Genomic DNA, 19,253 nt, shown 5'->3' on the forward strand with positions numbered 1-19,253 from the left:
AGGGGGGGGGGCTCATACCCTTGTCCATAGAGCGTAATCGGTCGTTTTCATTCTACGTAGAGCGTAGACGAACCGCGTTTTTTGTAGAGCGTATTCGCCGTTTTAATTCTACGTAATGTGCTTTAGCCACTTGGAATTTATCGTAAAGCGTAATCGAGAGGCTTCCGTAATACGTAGCCAGCTCTCAAAATTTAGCGTAGAGCGTTCTTCATAAAGGTCCCCATAAAGGCTACTAGTATCACACTACCGTGACAAAAGTAGTTGACTATTGATGTGATTTCATACCGTAGCAGGTCTTGTAGTTGCCATCCCAGTAACAGAGGTCGTCACCCTAGAAAATATACACGAAAACAGAATCACTAAACTTTTATTTGTAACGTGTTGCTTTACAAAAAATAAGGAGACACAAAGGACTTACAAAGATTTGAAATTTACAAAAGAGTCACATAGGCCTAGGGCTTCTTCGCTCCAAAGAAAAGAGAAATATTGGCGTGTCAACAAGTGCTAAAAAGTTTCAGTGTTTTCTACGAGAATTGAGAACGAGAGTTTGAACTCGCTGGATAAACAAATTAGGGTATAAAGTCCAGTCGACTCAACATTTGAGTTCCGTTTGTCAATATTTTGTATTACATTCGATCATACAGGGGGTATCCAAAATATCATTTTATGTCAGTTTCTCAGTTATGTTCGTATTAGCCTTACAGTGAAATGCTGCGTCAGTGACACCCAAAGAGACTGCTGGAGAAATGCAGGATGCAGGTTCTCGTATCTACGATCTATTCGGATTGATATGCAAATAAGTGAATGCAATTTTTGGGAACTCCAAAAGGAACCAAATCATATCCAGTTGCTTTTTTGGTGCATCTTACTACCAGGATGTCTAACCTTCATCGACGTTGTCTTTATTACTTTATGAGTTTTGTTCTGTCTGCTTGAAATGCTTCAAGTTCAACATCAAACTAAATCGTAGGACGGCCTGCGAGCTTTGCGTCCGAACGTTTTTCAGACACAGTTGGGAACCGAATCGGGCAACATTACAGAAACGCCTGGGAACACTAGACCATGCTGTTTAAAGTTCAAACTTTTGAACACAATAAAAGTTCTCTCACCTAGACCAGTCACTCTGGTCTTCCTCAGTAGTGACTGGTCGAAAGCTCAAGTTGAGAGAACGTTGTTGTTGTATATTGGCTTGAACTTGAAACATCATAACTACCAACACAGATGAACTTTCATTGCAATAAAACTTCTTCTATTGTAGTACCAGACCTTGCTGTTCATGGTTATCCGTTATTCAAATGGGACCGACTCACCATCACCGTTACCAGGACAGATCCCGCAAAGAATGCTGCACAAACAAGCCCGTAGCCCGCCATGTTTCACCTGTTCCACCGAGTGTTTACCGACCGTCGGGTGACGTCACACGGTGCGCACATGATCAGTCCTGAGTGTTTAAAGGGCCTTAAAGTTAACAATTAACACAATACAGTATCATACAGCTATAACTAGTTATATATGCTTAAAGTTAAAGTTTTAGATCCACCATGTATTAGTTCTCTCACCTAAAGGGTAGCCTGGTTACCAAACCTATTATAGGCTATAGCTCCCGAGTCCTACATCCTCTCCGCAAATAGCTACTAAAGGGAGCTTTTGATCAGTCACTGGTCTCCTCAGTAGTTGGATCTAAAGTTTTAACTTTAGGTAAAATAATATATCGAAATTTTTGGCGTCAATGAAATGCCTGTTGAAGTCCAGTGTGACTTTTGTGTGTGTGTGAGGGTATAAGTGTGTGTGGGGGTGGGTGGGGGGGTATAGGCGCTACCAACTGATCCTTCTGACGGGTCTAGACCTTTTAGCCGAATCGTTAGAGCGTCGGGGTTGACTGAGCTGGTGCCCGGGTTTGTGTGCTCGATCCCCGACCCGGGACCTGAAGTGTCTTTCTCAGTTTCTACTCTCCTTAGTAGTTCCTACAGTGGTTCCCACACCGGGAATTAAACCACTAGACACCCCCACTGTTTATAGCCTGGTATCCAGTCTGATTCGTGGTCGGGGCCGAAAGAGCTCTGTCCCGCCCGCCTCACATAGGTTTCCCGGTGTGTATTTCACGAGAGATTGATTAGCCCTCCACGTGATGGGGGAAACCAAATCCCCAAGCATACGCTTATTAGCGTAACTCTCCTACCGGAACGGTCTATTGTACTGGGCGAGGGAAGCTATTAGAGCCCCCGAAGGCACAACCTGCCCGAACACCCCAATACCCCCAATCACGTAAAACTGGAAACGATACTAGGCTAGCACTGTTACACCAGGACAAAGCTTTTCCAGGTACTTCCCAGAACCACTTCGGGGAAAACCCGCCCGGAAGTAAGCTAATAAACGTTACATCATTGTAGAATGAACTATTGCATTTGTAGGGGACAATCAATAAGTATCCAATATGCAGCAAACCATTTACCATTAATAGTGAACAAATGTATGTGAAAAAGACATTTAATTAGTAAAATAATGTGAAGTATTTCTCTACAAGTGGCAATAAGTACTCGTTATTGAGTTAAACTGGTCACACAATAATACACCTTACCTAAAATTTAATGTAACCGTCCGGTCAAGGGTCACAAGTTTTGGCGCGACCGTACGTGTTTACAACGTTGAACCGCGCCGTTGACAACAAGAAGCTTTACTTGAATAGAAGACTTATTTGCTGACTTACCGAGGGATTTGTACTTTAATCCCTATTTAGATTGGGATGTAAGGACTTTCCTTACTTTTAGGTCAGAAGAACAGGGTTCCACGAGGCCAATTTTAGAGCCATTACGGAGTAGTAGTGCGTGGTTTGCAAGACTGAACAAGGGAAAACAAGGCGTGTTGTGCGGTAAGAAAATTATATGCTACAGTTTTATCCAGTAGCTATATATATATACGCATGTATTAGAAAGGTTATTGTAAAATTGCGTCATAGTGATTAGGGCATTCACAGTTAAAAGGCCTTGAAATTACGTCAGCGAATAAAATTTTTTGTCGCTGACGTAATTTTAACTTTCACTTTTGGTAAAACCAGCAATCGATGACTGAATAGTGTCTAAGCAAGGACCTTGCTCTAACTGAACATGACTCATATTGTTATGACCAAACAGAACATTCTGATTTGACTCATTATTATCATTGACTTAAACTGTGACAATTGTTTATTTGTTTATTTGATGGAGCTCCATTAATGTCTGCATACATAATACTTATGACATATTTTTTTATATACTGCACTATTCTTCCTGAAGTTGTAAAAACATATCATTACAAACTTATTAACACATTAGACGTATGTACACTTGAACCATGCTATCTTAATTACAACCAAGTAATCTGATAAGTGTAACTATAAAAGTAGAAATATAATTTATGGAGGTTTTGTTTTTAGTGTGTCAGTGTGTATTGTGTTTTCACATGATATGCATGTCTGGGCACTGACAGGAAGTTTAGGTCAAAGGTCCCAGAAAATTCCCAGAAAAGGTTACCCATTTCCTGTCTTCCAGGTCAACAATAATGAATAAAACAGATTTTTGTTTGTCTTATTTAAAGCATTGCTGAATTAGGATAAACAGTTACTACATGGTGGAACAAGGGCCACCAAACCTGATGGAAATCTACCAGCAAGCCCAGGTATGTACTAGCATTATTTATTGTCAGTTGAACGCACATTTTTGTTTGTGATACCTCAATATTATCGTAGGAACATTCCTTGCCCTTGCATAATCTTTTGTGTACTGTCAATTCATCTGATATTAATTTGTGCTGGTTTAATTTCACATGAGAGATTAAAGGCAGTTTTCATGTTGCTTTAAGTTTGTTGTTGAAACAATTCTGTAGTTAAGTTCTGTACAATTCTGTCGAATTTTAAAATGGAAACATGATATCATGATAATGATCACCAAGCATGTCTAACCAAGGAGGTTTAAAATCAAACTTGTATTTAACCTTCTTGGTGTAACCCTCAGAAGACTGGGAAACAACAGACAATAAAACAGATAGTGAGTGTGAGTGAAGCAAACAAAATATATAAAACTGCCACAAACAATTTCCAAGATTTACCTTATTCTATCCCCCAACAGGCCCTAGTACCCACAAGGGTGAAACGTGCGTGCGACATTCGGTATGAAGTCCTGATCAAGCTGGGGAACATCCTGGACCCCCCTCATCCAGAGGGCAATGACTGGAGGGTCATGGCCTCCAAACTGGGCCTGCCCAACTCCCTCATCGACAATGTAGCCTGCAAGGTGCTTATATAGCTAGCTGCCATCACAAAGGGGGATGTACATAATAGAACACTTAGGACCAGTACGAAACTGACACAGTTTAAGTGTAGCCTCCACCAGGCCTTTCTACGGGAATACGGATCGTAGAATTCGGCAAAAAAGACAGTAAAATTGGCCAAGGGAGTCCAGCCGCGGGGAGGTAGTTTCTTTCCCTCCAAAGTGGCCAGTCAAACCTACAAAGCGGCCAAACTCCCCTGGCAAATATTCTCCTGTATATAGCAAGCGTAGTTAGTCTGGTAGAGACTAGTTTAAGTGCCGGACACAGCGTATGCTAAACAGTACACTACCTTATTGTGTTTGCCTTCAGTAATTGTAATAGAATTTTAAGACGAAATATTTGTGATTTTCCAGGATTTGTTCTTAATTCTCATTTGTTATGTATAATGCTTAAGTCCTGATAATATTTGAAGGACGTGTTTGTGTACAGAAACCGCAATTCAGCACTGGTGCTGCAAATTTTTGTATTGAATAAACCAATAAACCATTCTCTCTCTCTCCCTCTCTCTCTCTCTCTCTCTCTCTCTGAAGGAGACAGATAAAACCGTGGCAGTGCTGCGAAAAGCAACCCACGTGACGACAAGACAACTGGTGCAGGCCCTGTACGACATGGGACAGACAGATGCTTTACAGTTGTTAGTTGACTTTTATTCATCGACAACATGTAAGTTTCATTCACACTTATACTTTGAAACACTCATAATTTCACCATACTGCCAGATATACATGTAGTACATAAAAGAGCACAAGGGCTCTTTGGGAGATGGGACAAAGAGATGCTTAGTTTTGCAGCTGTTGGTTGACTTTTATTCATCAACAACATGTAAGTTTCAGACACATATTTATTGTATAATAGTAGGCAAACTCCTGAATGCCATCCCTATGTACAGACACACTAAATTTGTACCTCAATGTTTATATGTCAATGTTCATAATTCCGATCAGAGTTAGTCTAAGGTTGCCCCATTTGATATATAAAAGAGCACAAGGACTAATATCAGTTATGGTACATGTATATTACTCAGTCACTCTTCAAGTCTAACTAAGGTCAACAAACATCTGTCCTCACTGGCTGTACAGTAACCCAAAACATTTGAGTGGCTCCCATGAGCCTTGTTTTGTGGTGAACCATGAAGTAAATAAAAATCATAAAAAAAGTCATAACAGTTATTATTAAGCTCTATTAAAATGAAATTAAGTTGCTATTGAAATTCAGAACGATAATTTGTTCATATATTTACTTTCAGGTGAAGATCCTGAACAGGATCCAAGGGGCCAGCCATTGGTAAGGCAAATAAATGGTTTTATTTGCATTAGCTTAAAACAGTTAATTGCAAGTACACTTAAAGAATATGTTACTTTTCTGACATAATGGTAGTCTTTTTATGTTGTCCATATGCCCTGGTATAAGAAAACATTGATTGTTTTTAAAAGCAGTCAGTGACCAAGACATAAAAGTATACTGTAAGGAGTTGCAGTTATTAAGGTATTACAAAATGTCTTCTGTCCCCACAGAGAACCCGCTCAATGGACGATCCAATGGAGTCAGATGAACGCTACCCAGTACAAGTCCGACCTGACAGGGCACTGTCGGAACCCGTGGACAGTGGATATGAGGGAGACCCGAGTTATCGTCTGCCAAGACAAGAGTCTGACCAGGGAAGAAAAGGAGTCACCGGTGGACCTTCCCTCACATCCTCATTCAATTCTTCCACGTCATCATTTTCACGATTCAGCCAAAGTGTGTTCATTTTTTGGTTTGCTGTTTTTTTTTTTGGTTTGCATAAATTTTGTAGAGTATAATTTTTTACATCACAGGTATAGAAAATAATACACATGATACTATGAACACCCAGAACTCAGAACAATGAGTTTTCCTCTGTCATTTTCTAGAGTATCATCAGCTGATTAAAGTGTGATTTTTTTCCATCTTGAAGGTTCAACAGAGGACCACATAGAGGAGGAATTCTTCTGTGAGGAATCCAAGCAGTTTTGGTACGCAGTGAAAGGCGGCTCGGCAGAATTTAAGGTAGATATTAATTGTATTAAGTAAGAAGACAAGGGCTCTCAAAACATAAGTATTATTGGGTTCATTGACATTCTAGTTTTTCCTATTCAATTTGACGATGAGCATCTCAGCTACTTTTAAGGCCCTTGGCAATTTTGCTTTAAATTTGAATTTGGTACATGCGATTTTTCCATTTTCAAATAAAAAAAAAATTAAAAATACATGATTGAAAAATAATTAGTATGGCCACAATTAGTAATTTTGTTACAGACCATCATACAATGTTGTGGATGGTAGCAACTCTAACTTACAGCAAAAGTGTAGGTCTGACAATACAGCTGCAGGATGAGCTTGTTTTAAAGAATTTATTTGTCCAACTTGCTCTCTTGTCCAGTTCTATTTCCACTTCGTGACAGCGATGAAGAGTGCGTTTCCGAACGACCCTCTTGCCACCCAGCTCAAGAACAACAAAGTCCTCAAACTCATCAAACATGTGTTTGGGATAAAAGGTAAGGCAACTGCAATAAAATTGCATGCATGCCATCCTTGTCTGAACGTCAATCTAAGGCGACAATGTGAAAAAAATGCCTGAATTTTCAAACTAGTCTGTCTTTTATTTTTTCATTCAAGAAGTGCAGAAAGTGACTCTAGTGTGGAGTGGCAGCTTTGGGGGTCGTGTGGCATAACGGCAGAGCATTTGGCTCCGAAAACCAAGAGGTCCCAGGTTCGAATCCTGCCATGTCACCAACCTTGTGCCCCTGGGAAAGGCACTTTACACGACTTTCTTCTCTTCGCTCAGGTGTTAATGAGTATGCCAAAATGATCATTATCATGTTCGTGGGCATTAAAAGAAAAACCAACCATAACTTAATGTTATAATTGACATGTATGTGATGAGTGTTTCTCAATTATTTGATTCTTTTCCCTTTTTTTCTGGAGGTGACAAACGTGATGAAGTGCAGGTGGGCAAGTTTGTCCTCCTTTTGGGCTGGTTTGGACCCTTCAAGGCAGACGAACAGGGACACTGTATATGCCTGGCACAGGTATGCACATAGCCCATTCTTTACAACCATAAAATGGTAAGAGAGTAAAAGAATCATCATTGCTTTGTACATATAATTTGTTATAAACCGGTACAATGACCAAGTTGGTAGAGTGCTCACCTTGCATTCGATAGGTCATGAGTTTGATCCCCGGCCGGGTCAAGATCCATTATGACCATTTCCTGTCATCCAACAGATCCAGGCACTGATAGATGGATCAACTACAAGGGTGGGCAACAGGCAGGAAAGGTAAGCTACAAGTTTTAAAAAATCCCATATTTCTTTTTATCTTTTGAAATTTGAGGTACATATTCACTGCAGTGCCTTACCACCACATTTAGAAAATAAATGCTGAGATCTACATTTGATTCTGGGGTGTGCACACTTCAGATAATGATGTGTTCAAGACATAACATTGCTTTTTTAATGTAACGTTAATGGTCCAAAAATTGTCTTCACTTATTTACATATCAATCAACAGTTCTTAAACCAGCATTTCCCCTCTGGTCTCTCAGTCACTGATGAAAGCTAGTGGATACTAGCTGAAACGTCTGACCGTTTCCAAAATCATATCCACTTGCTTAAGTAACTGCTTTTTGGCATATCTTATAACCTGGATGTCTAGCCTTCATCGACGTACTACTCAGCTAGTTTATTTTTTCGAACAGTTGGTTTGCAGGTTTGATGAGCCAAGACGAAGCGAATCGTCGGCTGCAAGGACAGAAGAGAAGCACGTTCCTGGTGCGGTTCAGTGAGAGTCTGAGCGAGGAGGGCGGCTTCTCTGTAGGCCTGAGTGTGGGAGAGGACCAGGAGCCTGTACACTTCAACATCAAGGTGAGCTAGCAGGCCCAGTGTTGTTTGTTTGTTTGTTTTGTATAACTGGTAAAGCGAGAGTGAGTGAGGAGGGCGGCTTCTCTGTAGGCCTGAGTGTGGGAGAGGATCAGGAGCCTGTACACTTCAACATCAAGGTATATATAGAATACAACACACTGGGTATTCTGAATCACCTGGGTATGGCCTGAGGTACCAGCCCGACCGTGCGTCAGATCGCCTGACAGCCGAAGGCCGGAGGGAGATCCGATCCGCGGGAGGGCTGGGACTGTTAAGTATGGCCCGGTCCAGATCACCCGTATCGAACATAATCGCGGCCCAGGTGTGACATAAATGTAAGTACAAGCTGTGTAAGACTGGACTGTAAGGTTTGAACCACTCAAACCGGGAAGGACCCCTACTCTTTTCGATAAGTGCGTTGGGTTCTATAACGTGGGGTGTGGCTCTCCCCAAACACAGGACCTCCATTTAACGTCCTATCCGAGGGACGGCCTAACCGAAGCTAGGTACTCATTTCAACCTGAGTGAAGTGAGAAAAGTTGTGTAAAGTGCCTTTCCCGAGGGAACAAGATCGGTCACATGGTGGGATTCGAACCCGTGACCTCTTTGTCCTGAGCTGAACCTGCTACCATTCACGCCACCCGACCCCACCAATGATAATAATTGTGTTTAACTTATTTTACATTTTTCAGGGAAACCCTCCAGCCGCTGCCTCCTCGGTGCCGTTTGATGCGTGTTTGGAGTTCGTGCCGGACCACGACTCGGCTAAGACCTACCCAGACCTGGTCACGCTGGTGAACAAGCGACTCACAAGCGGGAACCCAGTGTACGGAGACGTGTTCTGTGTCCGACCGTGCCCTGACTTGCCCCTGAACGTGACCTTTACTGGTTACGCGGAAGTTAGCTACAGACAATAGAGACTTGCCTGCCTATCATATAAATGCCTTCAAGTGCCAGAGTTATTAACCAAAGATTGAGGTGTTAAAAAACTTATTCTTTCCCAGAACTATCGCAGAATGGAACTTACTGTCACCAAGTATAGTAGGGGCATTGTCATTAGATAGCTTTAAACAATGTTTAGAGTTAGATGTTCAATGGCTAGGTGTAACAAGTCGTAATGGGTGTAATATAGCCACTGCCACTGTGCCGTGTGCCTGCGAAGCTGGTGTGTTACACCAAAGGGCAGTTATACCTGCTGTACTGATACAGAATCTGATACAGATACGAAGACTGGTCTATGCAATCCTGTTAGAACCCATTGTCCCATCATTTAGCTATAGTCACCGCCAATACATTACAGTTACATTAAGAAATATTTGTAATCTCCAAGCAGATCTTTTGGTGGATGCAAGACAGTATCAAATTGCCAAGACAGTATCAAATTGCCAAGACAGTATCAAATTGCCAAGACAGTATCAAATTGACAAGACAGTATCAAATTGACAAGACAGTATCAAATTGACAAGACAGTATCAAATTGCCAAGACAGTATCAAATTGCCAAGACAGTATCCATTTGCCAAAAAGAGATACAATGTACCAGGGACAAAAGAAAGCCAGATAAAAATGCCTAAAAGCCTAAACCTCTGCTTGGAGAGTAAAATATTTGCGATGGTTTTCCCACACTGTCACTGTTCTCTATCTTGCATTCCATTTCTGATTGTCACTGCAAACTGTCAACTTGCCACAAAATTTATGTGCCTCTATTAAAGTTAAATTTGAATTTACAGATATTATTCTGTAACGTGGAGCTGTTGCACCTTAGGTACTATTGTTTTTTTAAGTCTTACAAAGAGGTTTTCTTTTTTGCTGCACATTTTATATATATTATTATATATAGTGTGTTTGTATTTGTGTTGATATCACAGCTGCGCTATATATGCTGGTTGGTTCAGTTAATAAGACTTAGTGCTGAATATGTGTTATAATATATCCGAGAGATTTTGATAGGATTAAGCTAATATTTTGTTTTTAAGCCATTGTTGAACAATATTCCATTAATGAGTATTGCTGAGCACTCTATTTATACAATGTATATCGCATTGTTGCTGAAGATGATTATGAGTTACAAAAGTTAGAATTGTAGCAAAAACTGTGTGATTTGATATGAGAAGACTATCAGTATTGTGCTTGATGTAGTGCTCTGTGACTTTTGAAGATAGATTCTTGCACTTTTTAAATTCAATAAAGAACTTTTAAGATAGTATTTTTCAGTGAACTTGTAACTTTACTTGATAATAGCACACAAACAAACAGACACACACAATGACATACTAAGTTTACTTTACTAGTAAAATTGTACACCCCTATAGCAACAATGGTATAGTCCCCGAAGAGCACGCTGGTCTTACTTCCGGGTTTCGGTACACCTAGTTTCTTCAATACGAGACTTGAGACTTTCTATGTTTTGCGCTTTTTACTTTCTACGGTAAGTTCATTTTACTGCACACACTAAACTTTTAGAGTATAAAGGTGTACAGACTGGGTCAGATAGAATTTCAGGAGAAAAGACCCAGGAATTACTGCAACCAGCTGCCTTGAAAAAAGGGGAACATTATTTTAGCCTCTTGTCAGTATATTAAACTTCCTAAAATCATGGAGGTACAAAAAGTTTCTACCTCCATGCTAAAATTAAATACTAGTATTAAGATTATTTACTCGTGATGCAATACTAAATGCCATGATCTTATGACGTCCTAAAGTTGTCATAAATGCTCTAGCGTTGTTTTAAAATTTAATGGGTGACATCGATTTTCAACAAAAGAGGAAACATTCAAATGCATGTCCAGAGTCAGTATCGAAACCGGAAGTTGTGTTGCATTGCCAAGGAGTCATCAAGGCGCTAGGGGCTCCTTTTGAACATTTTGTTTTGTCTTTGTTTTAAGTTCACAGCCTTCACATTTGTTGTTGTTGTTGTTATCCTTGTTTAACGTCTTAAATACTTCTCTAGACGACTGGTCTCTTGAAATTGCGCCTGCTTCAGTCCAGAGTCAAATTGTCACTCTCTATCTAGGTATTTAACTCTTGGTGCCTATTTTTAGAGCATAGAGGTATAGAGTGTGCATTATTATGATATTGATCTAATGTTTGTTTGTTTGTTTGTTTATTTAGGAAGCTCCCATTAGTGACAATACATCACTATTTTTCCTGGAGTCCTTTACATAAAATACGCAAAACTATTATTTACATACACGCTTAACTGCAATCAAGAAAACTTATCTAAGTATCAACATAGTAAATTACACATTAAGCATCAATTAATACATCAATTAATAATCCCAATTCATTGCGTGTTCAGGTACAGGTATTTTCCCGTGGAGTCCTGTTAATACTATAAACAATGCCACCTGTCGGAACTGGGAAAGAATGGAAGTTCGAGGGGCAAGGGTTCGAATCCAGACTGAGCTCAGTTCTAGAGGACATTGACTCTGCCCTGAGGCTTCTTGCGGACGGCCACCCGGCCAGACGGCATTGTGAGCTGGCCAGACGGAAGCTGGAAGATCTGTTAAAGGCAGAGCAGAACACAGTCAACCAGCAGGACCTCACACAACCATGGGACCTGCTGGGACAAGGAGCTTTTGCAAAGGTATTTTAATATCTACATTTTCTCATTTCAGTCTGGTGAACATAAATAACACTAGCCTGCCCTCACTTAAGTTCCACACTTAAGCTCCTGTTCTGAAACAACAGGAGCTACTTGACTAATTTGCATCATCCTTGTCTTGACTTGTCTAACTTTTATTTCCTTTTGGACTTTAAAAAAATGTCTTAACCTATTTGCATATCAATTAAAAGTTTGTATTTATAAACCTGCTTTTGGGACAACTCTACAGTGTCACTGACAAAAGGTGATACCTGAAACGTCTGACCATATTCAAGATCATATCCAGTTGGTTGCATAACACTTGGTGTATCTTATTACCTGGATGTCTAACCTTCACTGATGTGTATCTGTCTGTTGCAAGGTCTTCAAAGCCCGGTTGAAAGGTTCGACTGTTGCAGTCAAGGTGCAGATAAAGTATGACAGGACGATAACCGAACAACGGGTCCTGAGGTAAGAAAGCCTGGGTTACTGGAAATACAGAGAAGGTACAATAGAAAAGTGAATGCCCGGAAAAATGTGACTACCGATACATTAATTTAAAGTGGAACACATAAAACATCTACCATAAACAAACAAACACTAAGCCATGCATTGAATCTTATATAAAATTTTATACAGCCTGGTACCCATCGACGAAAGGAGTCGGCGGTAACTACGTAGGATGGCAACAGGGCTAGGTCTTACAAGCACCCTTTTATGCTGTATACTTATTATTTATGAATGCAAAATTGTAATGCACCAAGATTCAATATCTGGACTACAGAGTATTATGTTTTTTTTTCATCCCCAGGCATTTAAGCCATGAGAATATTGTAGCATTCCGCGGCACAGGTCGACTATCGGAAGACGTCCATCAGTTTGACCTTAAAGAGGGGAACCAATTCATAGGTACATCAAGCTACCATTGATATGTTACAGGTCTAACTTCGTTTGGTTGCATATCTATGCATATCTATGCAACCATTGAGTTTACTTTAAGTTTTTTTTATATACTATCTAATGCTATGATAGTAATGACTGTCAAAAAATGTTAACAGTGTTCTTTGGTTTTCATTCGGAGTTTTACTCGCACTGATTTCAGGATTTGTAACGCCAGGAGGAAGGTGTCTGGATGTCTATAGTAGCCACCGCCCTGGTTCGTTCATTCATGGTTTAATGGCTGTTTCAGTATTAAAGTGGGCAACCCTGTATAAATATGTCGGAAAAAAAAAGATCTGTATATATAGCTGGTATAACACGCCAGCTTTGCAGGCAGGTGGTGTGGCGGCAACTGATGATAGTATACTGAATGATGAATATCATACCTAACCATTCTGACTTGTGATGTTCCCCAGTGATGGAGTATCTCCCCGACAGCTTGCTGGACTACGTAGAGCGGCGTAAGACTCCGGAACGACAAGGTCTGACAGCGAACATCGTGTGGAAACTGGGTAGCCAGATCGCTCATGCGCTACACTACCTGCACACGCTGCCCGACCCCATCGCACACAGGGACCTCAAACCTGACAACGTCCTGGTAAGTATGACAAAAAGGGCGAAACGTTCTTGCCAACACTGAGAAAATTGGGCCTTACCAAAATTTTTGACTGACTCCATCCGCCAAAATTTCAATTTGTCCTTGGTGCTGAAAGTGTGGTAGTGACTGGTTATTGAACCCAAGTGAAATTGTTCTCATGTAAAGTGCTAAATTCAACCAGTCACTCTGGTCTTCCTCACATAGACTGACCCAGTGAGGCTTGTTACATGGCTTCTCTGATGTGTGACGTCAATACTGGGTCAAGCTTTAGCTCTTAAAGGTGCATATGTAACATTAGGAAGGATGATACAGAAAGTCAGCCAGGATTTCAGCACCAAGGACAGGTACTACATGTAACACACAAGTCCAGACTAATCTGTATATTTGTGTACTGTACTGTAAGTTCAACTTAAAGCTGCATTATGTAACACTATTAACATTAGGATGATGTAGAAAATCAAGGTACAAACAAAGCAAAGATTAGTGTAGGTTTTTGTAACCCTCTGTTGTCTATGTGAAGGCTACTTTTTAACATAGTATTTTTATCCATCCAGCTGGATCCAGGATCATTGAGCATGCGGGTGAAGCTTGCCGACTTTGGACTGGCCTGTCACAGCTACGAGCTGCACAACAGGAGGGATGAGGTAAGTTACAGTGAAGTATTATTCTGATATAGTCATTGTACAGTGTTTATGTCACAGAAAACTTATGGTGTCCATATTTGAACTGGTGTCCATGATTTAAAATAATAAGAACACACACCTTGTATTTGGTGACATATCTTGCCCTGGCTGATTGCATCCTATAGTGACATATATATATATGGCCGAATACTAGTAGTCAATTTCTTGCACCAATGGCTTTGGGAATGAAAACATGAATTAAGTAGCTCAACATGGCCAGCTGTAGTTGGGTACTTGAGTTCGCCTAGGAAGGTAAATAAAATGTACATGGTTGAAGGAGAGAGATAGGCTTCACGGTGTTGAAGATGCAGTATAGAATGACACTGTATTAGACAACATGGCATAAATGTCCAAGACACAGTGGGTAGTCAGCACAGCGGTGACTGCCCCTATTGTGTTCTTTAAAAGGTTATGATACCTCTATCCTTTTTTTCAGCTTGCCCAGATCCGGTGGAGAGCGCCGGAGCTGCAGCATTACGGAAAAGGTGCCTCCACAGGTGCACAGGCGGCAGCTGATGGGGATGAGGATGATTGGTTAGACACGGATGACTTGGACTTGGAAGATGACCCACCAGTAACAGATGGTAGCAATGTTACAATGATTGTCTTTTAAAGGCTCGACAAAGTCAACCGAGCTCATCATTTAAGATGCACGAGGCTTTGTCTACTCAAGCAACTGATTAGATTTTGAAAACTGTCTTACATTTCAAGTAGCATCCACTACTTTTCGTCAGTTTTCAAAATCTAATCAGTTGCTTGAGTAGACAAAGCCTCGTGCATCTTAAATTCTCAATACCTGGATGTCTATCCTTCCAAGACGTACCTAAGTTGATGTTTCTATTCTTTGTCTCTTTTCCATGTTATAGAAGTCCAGCAGGTTGAGGAAACGTCACCTTCCATAGAAGTGTTCATGCGCGCTGACATGTTCTCCTACGGTCTGGTGTTGGGCTACCTTGTCACGGGAGAAAAGCCTTACGACAAACACGGAACCCTCACAATACAGACCAAGCCAGACACAACCCAGGAGCCGCAGAAAGTCGTTCCTCACTCTTCACTGACAGGGCCTCTGCCGAAGATCATCAGAAGCTGCTACGACGATGAGCCGACTGCGCGACCAACTTCTGAAGACATAGTTGCTCAGTATTTCAGCGGTAAGATTGTCCCTTAAAACTAGATTCTCCCAGGCTTTGGGAGCGGCAAACTGTTCTCTTACTACAGACCAACTCTCTGGGTATCTTATCTGTCTATTTGGCCAATTTCTACTCTTTCCAGCCGCTTCCTGAAGCCTGATAGTACTATGCAATCTTCTTCCATGATTAGGTCTCATTGTGGTTGTTGGTGTATGAAATCTCTCACTCTCTCTCTTTCTATCTGGGTTAACGTCTGTTGTTCCCCATGTTTTGAGGGTTAGACGTGCTTGATGTACACTGATACGTTACAGTCTGGTCTCAGGTTTGACATCTTGAAGAGGTGATATTCACCTTTTATGTCAATCCTTCCACAAGTGTGGTAAATCTTCATATGATAAAATAAAATAAAAATGCTGGGGCTTAATAGTAGCTTGCCATTGGGTAAATCGTTATACGTTGATGATGAATGTTGACTTGTCTATATATTTGTGCTTTCTCTATGGCAGTTGATGACAACCCGTACGAATCCGAGGCATTGAAAGCAGAGTTCTTCTCCTGTGGATTTTTGCAGGACACCAAGATCTTTGTGGCAGATTCTCTGGTTGGGGAGGTAAAGCAACACTTTTCAAAATCTTCTTTTAGAGATACACCTACTAGTAACTGAATGCTACCATTGTCTTTTAGAAAGTACAAAGTATTGTAATGAAATCCACAATTTGGCAAAATGGCTGCAAGTGATGTTAACCTGAATAAACCATTCATTCATTCATTCATTCCAAGACATTAGTTCATTATAACTGCAACTTACCAGGTCACTTAAATCAGATATGTCTATGACCAACAAAACTGATGATTCTGACCAGATTGGAAGAGCTTGTTCCTTCCAACCCCAAAAGTCTCCAAATCAGAGTACATTTTTTCAATGATAGATTATCAAGGCACTATAAAAAGGAAGCCTCTGACTATCAATTAAGTAGTCAGATCAACTAAATCTGTTACTTTTAGATTTCCCGCTCCGATTTTGATGGAGGTTTTTGAAATCCTGTCAAAAAACAGAAACAAACAGGGGTTTTGATCTGGATCAGTCTATTCCCAGTTTTCTGATGATAATCTTCCTCCCTCTAGTCTACCGAAGGATTCCGATATGACGGCATCAGACCGCAGGGGTACCCAAAGGAATGTCTGGAGTGTTACGTGGAGGTGAAGGAAGAACCGAACCATGATGTGCCAGAAGACTGGGGAGATCTAGTGTACGACTACGACGGTGAGCTGTCTTCTAGCACTACAATCAAAGCCCATCTATGTTGCGCCAAAAAAAAAGAAAAGCAGAAAGAAGATGGCAGACGGTCATCAAAACGTCGGCTAGTAAAAAATAAATGGTTGTGATAAAAAGAACTTTGCTATTCAGTCGTTTACCAACCAAAGAAAAGCAGGTTTATAAGTCTTTACTTATTTGTCTTAACTTACTTGCCTATCAATCAATAGTTTGTGCTTATAAACCTGCCCTTGTGACAATTAGTCTCCAGTGTCACTGACAAAAGGTACTGGATGCTACCTGAAATGTCTGACCGTTTCCAAAATCATATCCAGCTGCTTGAGTAACTGTTTTTTGGCACATCTGATTTTATTTCTGATTTTCAGAACACTACAAGACGTTCAGGTACCAGGCAGATCAGAAGATTATAGATGATAACCCCATGTTGGCACTGAAGCAGCTGGTGACAGACAGAGCAGGGCCGGAGGAGGAACAGAAACTGGAACTCAGGTAAGTTTAAGATGTCTACCACCCCTGATTTCTTTCAGTGTCTTGTTGCCTCTGTGAAACATAGGGTATTGTTTTTGGTCTGCATGTTTGTGTTTCCGTATACTTTGAGGAATAACTTAACAATCTTGGGATGGATTATGATGATACTGTATTTGGTATTTCAGTAGCGTCTTGGAAAGTCGAATGACAATGTCTATAGTGAACCTCCTACTGGCTTTCATTGGTACTGCATGTTTTTATATATTCAGTTCTGGACTAGCCTGACTGAACCTCGCTTTTTGCCGGCTCCGTAGTCAGTCCACCTCTTGGGTGGTGGACTAACGAGGGAGCCGGACAAGGAGCTTGGGTTTCACAGGCTAGTTCAGGACATGCTGGGGTTTTCATTTTTTTTAAAAAGTTTTTGTGATACCAGTAACTTGTAACAGAATGTAAGGAAGAATTGGTGATGGTTTCAGTCCACCTTAGTCTTTATCTTTTTGAATTGTGTACACACGCATGTACATGTAAGTTTTGCTGAATTCTCCAATCATCTCAGGTTTGTGGAGAGTACATACTGCCACCACCGTGCCATGAGAGAGATCTGGAGGAGCTTCCAGGAGCCTGAACAGCGAGAGCGCGTCCCGTGTAAGAGCATCGTCCATCCTCACTACAGCACGTCCTTCGGACTACACGTGGCAATTCTGACCAACGAGGGGCCGGACAACCCACAGAAGTTCATCTTTGCAAGGAGAGCAAAGCGAGAAGGTGATCTGTAATATTGTATATTGTAAATTCATGGTGCTAAAATCAACAATAGAAGTCTGAGACATGTTTAGAGTTAAAACTTTTGATCCAACACAAAGAAGTTCTCTCACCTAGTCCTAGAGCTTTCGACCAGTCACTCTGGTCTTCCTCAGTAGACTGACCCAATGAGGCTTGTCATGTGACTTCTTTGAAGTGTGACATCAACACTGGGTCAAAGGTGTCTTGTAGACGATGTCGGCCCCCGTCGTAGTTAAGTGAAGGGTGATGGGTCCTGATGTAAATAGCTTCTTTCACCCCTTTCAGGAAATAGTCTGAGATATGATGTTGAACACACTGCCGTTACGCCACATGACCCCACAAGATATGACGTTGTTTCTAATTCCTATATCAAAGGCCTTGATTGTTACTTGTCTGCTTTTGGTTCTTTCCCTGGCAGGCATGGCCAGTCCAGGAGCGTTCACGTGTGGCGCTGTGGAGAGTTGTTCTGTGAAGGACTACATCGTGAGGGAGAACGGCGACACGTACGTGTCCCTGCTGAAGACAGCCACCAGGGGGCTGGACGAGGAACTCCGTGTAGACCTGCAGGTGAGTTGTAGAATGCAGAGCTACACTAGAGAGCACATCGGCAGAATGTACTGGGCCTGCACAGATTTTTAATGGTTTTCGTTGGATTTTTGGTCAACGTTGCATCAGAATTTTGCCTGTTGCAGGCAATATTTTTTCGAACATAAAATTTGCATGAATATGACATTGTATGAGATGTGCTGCCAAAGTGCTATACATTACGGGCTTTGCGCAGGTGCAGTACGTTCTACCGACGTGCTACACTAGGGCCACTACTGCGAGGGCTACTGGTGGTAGTGTGTGTTTAAGTACCACCATAAGTGTTGAGTGCTTACCAGAATGTGCCATTTCTAGCATTGTTGGTATGACTCAGCGAGGCTTTGAACCAGTGAACTTTCCAAATGCAATTCAAGGTGCTATCTGCTAGGCGATTGTTGGTCTTGTTCACTAAGACTTCAATACATTTACCACTGGACTCTCTGTTCCATAGGACAGTGACCCCGAGGCTCTGGTTCTGAACACCGTGTACCTGAAATTTGACAACCACGAGTGGGGACTGTGTGGGTACGTCGACCTAACCGACCCTCGCATCGCTCGAGGCGCACAGCTAAGCTTCGACCAACTCCGCGGCCGCTTCACGACCGGCCCGAAGGACAAATTCGAACACGAGGAAGTTGTAGCAGTGGACTTCGAGCTTGTTCCAATGGTGGAATTTGTGAGGCAGAATTATAGGGATTTCGCCAGCTCGGCGAAACTTGTTGTTGTGAAGGTTATGCAGGCATTCTTTGGTGTAGCTGCGACAGAACATGCATTTAAAGCTCACGCACTACCACCAAGCTAGGTAACATGGAAATGTCTGATATATGGTGTAATTTATGGAAAACTTTGCCTATCTGAGACATGACTATGGAGGAAATATTTGCTCCATGAGATATTTAGAGATAATTGAACAGAAAATTCCATATGCATTATCTTTAACAAAAATTTATTGCACAACAATTGTACAATATTTTTTCCTCTATATCTACAAATCTATATGAAAGTTAATATTTTGCTTTGGTA

The 19,253-nt window shown here is 41.2% G+C and overlaps 2 protein-coding genes across 2 annotated transcripts in view; one reads left to right on the forward strand and one right to left on the reverse strand.

Moving 5' to 3' along the window:
* LOC109466392 overlaps positions 1-1,388 on the reverse strand; it is a 6,006-nt gene extending 4,618 nt beyond the window's left edge. The window contains exons 1-2 of the mRNA XM_019764106.1: positions 1,311-1,388; positions 286-331 (exon numbers count right to left, since the gene is read on the reverse strand). Coding sequence (XP_019619665.1) covers positions 286-331; positions 1,311-1,373 — 109 coding nt within the window. The 5' untranslated portion in view covers positions 1,374-1,388. The remainder of the gene's footprint in view (positions 1-285; positions 332-1,310) is intronic.
* A 1,240-nt stretch (positions 1,389-2,628) lies between these two features.
* Positions 2,629-19,052, forward strand: LOC109466385. Its single transcript, XM_019764097.1, has 25 exons — positions 2,629-2,869; positions 3,574-3,654; positions 4,104-4,268; positions 4,836-4,968; positions 5,552-5,589; positions 5,820-6,045; positions 6,242-6,333; positions 6,707-6,821; positions 7,252-7,355; positions 7,552-7,604; positions 8,024-8,189; positions 8,879-9,100; positions 11,529-11,771; positions 12,151-12,239; positions 12,580-12,677; positions 13,124-13,305; positions 13,860-13,949; positions 14,425-14,572; positions 14,855-15,139; positions 15,625-15,728; positions 16,244-16,382; positions 16,760-16,883; positions 17,419-17,627; positions 18,064-18,212; positions 18,682-19,052. The coding sequence occupies exons 2-25, from the start codon at positions 3,604-3,606 to the stop codon at positions 19,030-19,032; spliced, it is 3,576 nt and encodes a 1,191-aa protein (XP_019619656.1). The 5' UTR covers positions 2,629-2,869; positions 3,574-3,603; the 3' UTR covers positions 19,033-19,052.
* The last annotated feature ends 201 nt before the right edge of the window (positions 19,053-19,253 follow it).

Source organism: Branchiostoma belcheri, unplaced genomic scaffold (genome assembly GCF_001625305.1).
Source record: "Branchiostoma belcheri isolate BF01 breed outbred unplaced genomic scaffold, Haploidv18h27 scaffold165, whole genome shotgun sequence".
Taxonomy (NCBI): domain Eukaryota; kingdom Metazoa; phylum Chordata; class Leptocardii; order Amphioxiformes; family Branchiostomatidae; genus Branchiostoma; species Branchiostoma belcheri.